General features: G+C 44.4%; 1 protein-coding gene across 1 annotated transcript in view; it reads right to left on the reverse strand.

Moving 5' to 3' along the window:
• Positions 1-2783: 2783 nt before the first annotated feature.
• The window catches only part of LOC108788836 (signal peptide, CUB and EGF-like domain-containing protein 2), a 15282-nt gene continuing 15118 nt past the window's right edge, over positions 2784-2947 (reverse strand). Inside the window, exon 7 of the mRNA XM_018558715.1 lies at positions 2784-2942. Within this exon, the coding sequence (XP_018414217.1) occupies positions 2784-2942 (159 nt within the window). The remainder of the gene's footprint in view (positions 2943-2947) is intronic.

Consider the following 2947-nt stretch of genomic DNA (forward strand, 5'->3'; position numbering starts at 1 on the left):
GGATAAGAGGTGAGGTCTAGGGACATGACCATCTTTTGAGCTAATGGCCTCTTTGTACCCCTGAATGGGTTTTATACTTTATTGATTAGTACTGGATATGTTCACATTTCCACACTGTATTTTGCCTATGTTTAGAGGTTAACTCCTAGGTACTGGATTGTGTAACCTTGTAAATTGTAAACCGTGCAATGTATATGTGTATCGCATTATTTACCTTGGGTTATGTTGACCCGGTTTTTGTAAGTGTTTTCTGTATGCTATAGGTGTGTTTGGTACGTGTCTGTGACACAGGACAAAAAGGAAAAGACTCAATAAAAAGTATCTTAAAAAAAAAGTTAGCAGGAATCAGCTGAAATTCAAGCAGTGTATGGCCAGCTTTCGATACAGTGACGGAAAATGTACAAGGCACACTGAAGAACTCCAGGAATTGTTGTTATTAATCCTTGTAGTAGGGCAACCCCCGCACTGCAAAGGTTAAGTGCTCATTTGTGTCTACGTTTAATAAAAAAAAAAAGTTATATACTCACCCGAAGTGCCAATCTGGCTTCTTCTTAGACCGGTCCTTCCAGTGTCTCTCCCCCTCCTCTGCAGCAGTCTAAGGTCCTGTATATCATCACATTCTATGCACAGTGTATAGACGTGAGGGCTAGAGCTGCAACAACTAATCGACTAAATCGATTATGAGAAGAGTTGTCAACTATTCTTATCATCGATTAGTTGGTTGGGAAGGTAACTAATCGATTTATAAAAATAATCGTTAGCTGCAGCCCTAGTGAGGACGCTGAAGGAAAATATTCCAGTGCTGCAGCGCAGGAGCAGGAGACAGGCTGGAGGGAGCGCTGCGACAGCTGGTCGGCTTGGAGCTTCTCGTGAGTATATCTGTTATTTTAGCACCTAGACACAAATGAGCACTTAACCCACCACTGCGGTGGGAGCCCCACTGCAAAGGTTATGAAATGTTTTCCTGGAGTTCTTCTTTAAAGGAACAGGTACGTGAAAGGTGTAGAAGGTACACAGTTATCTGAAAAGGTGTAGAAATCCCTAAAATGGAGAAATGATGCTGATTTGGAATCACCAAGTACTAAACCAGAAAACATCAACATAATCTGAAATAAGGTCTCTGCAATCTACTCACAGGACAATAGTGGTCTATAGGACAGACGTCACAGCGATCCGCTCCCCAGTCCGCCTGGTAGTCACCGTTTTTGCAATGCTGACATGTATGGTCTTCGGGTCCTTTATACATTCCTAAAAGGAGGGGGAGATGTACGTGAGGATTCCTCTGATCTAATGGCTTCTACACCGAGACATTAACTCAGAGGGATTGTTTCAACTTGGCTGGATTGGCGACTCATAGACAGCCAGATAGAAACAGAGACACCGGCACTCCAAATAGATAAGCAAACGTCTATTTATTGACGTGCAGTGTAGCAAATAGCAACGAACGTTTCAGGGTCACAGAGGTATGAGGATCCCCTTCCTCAGGCCAAAAGCATACCATGGACTCTCAGAGAAAGCCAGTCCCCTAGCATTTTTTCAAGTATTAGCTGCCTACATCTCACAAGGCAGGTTTCCTTTAAAACAGTACAGGCGACTCCAGATATAGAGCCTCGCATGAGTCGGATTTAAAGTGTCACTAAAATTATTACACAAAAAAGTCATATGTAGTTCAGCAAGCCAATTAACATCTCTCACCCTGTTCCTTTAACCCTTTCGCTGCCAAGCCCTCCGGAACATTTTTCAAATCAGCTGGCCAAGCCATTAGTTATGTGTCCACTTAGTCCCTATAAATATCTTTGAGCAGATTCTGAGACTCACGTTTACATACCTTGCCCGCATGCCTTTGTAAACATTTCATTCTGCCTTCCTAACATCTCCCATTGTAGTCACACATACAGAAGCACTGTGCTCAAAAGCTACTACACTTTTTGTTTTTCACCACTCCCTCAGAGCAACACACCTCTTTTAATAGTAAGAAAATATTTGGAACATAAATATCAAATACTTATTATTTATTTTACAATACTTGTTCTAAATACCCAAAGTGATGTTGGTGCCTTTAGATCCCCTTTAAGTACCTGAAGAAACCTGCAATGAGCATCTATGCAGTCCTCAGAAGCACCCCCCCTCTAACCTATCTGCAGTGCACAGTGGTGAACCCCTCCCTTATCCATAGTTGAGACCCCTCTACCCTTTTCTGTAGTGGTGAGCCCCTCCCTGTCCAAAGTGGCGAGTCCCCTACCTTCCACAGCGGAGAGCCACCTAACCTGTCTGCAGTGGAAAGCCCTTGGCCCAATCTGCAGCAGAGAGCCCTTCAACCTGTACTCAGTATTGAGCCTCCTACCATGTCTGCAGCAGAGAGCTCTACACCCTGTCCACATAAGTGAGCCCCCTACTCTGCCCACAGTAGCGGGCCCTCTATCCTGTCCCCAGGGGAGAACCCCTCATCCACACAAACTATACATACAAAATATTACTTAGTGTTGCACTAACAAGTGCCCAGAAACTGCCACTCTCACATTTGCTTGATGTCTATAAATACTCATGGTCCATGGAAGTAGTTTTATCTTCATTATATACATTACTATAACAAAAGACAAGCCAGCTATTTAGCTGCATGTGCAGTCAAATTAAATGTAAGCTGTTCTATCAAAATATTAAAGCTATTCTTCTAAATCACACCCCTTCCATGCTACAAAGGCTGTGGGGTGACTCCACTAATTCCTATTGTAGCTTTGCAGCTTCCTGTGTAACCAGACTGCCCTTTGGACTATAAGAGATTGTCAGCCCGCTGAGGCCCCCCTCTTCCCGTCATCAGCCCACTGAGGCCCCCTCTTCCCATCATCAGCCCACTGAGGCCCCCTCTTCCCATCATCAGCCAGCTGAGGCCCCCTCTTCCCATCATCAGCCAGCTGAGGCCCCATCTTCCCATCATCAGCCAGCTGGA

The sequence above is a fragment of the Nanorana parkeri genome, unplaced genomic scaffold (assembly GCF_000935625.1).
Source record: "Nanorana parkeri isolate BGI_ZX_2015 unplaced genomic scaffold, ASM93562v1 scaffold354, whole genome shotgun sequence".
NCBI lineage: Eukaryota > Metazoa > Chordata > Amphibia > Anura > Dicroglossidae > Nanorana > Nanorana parkeri.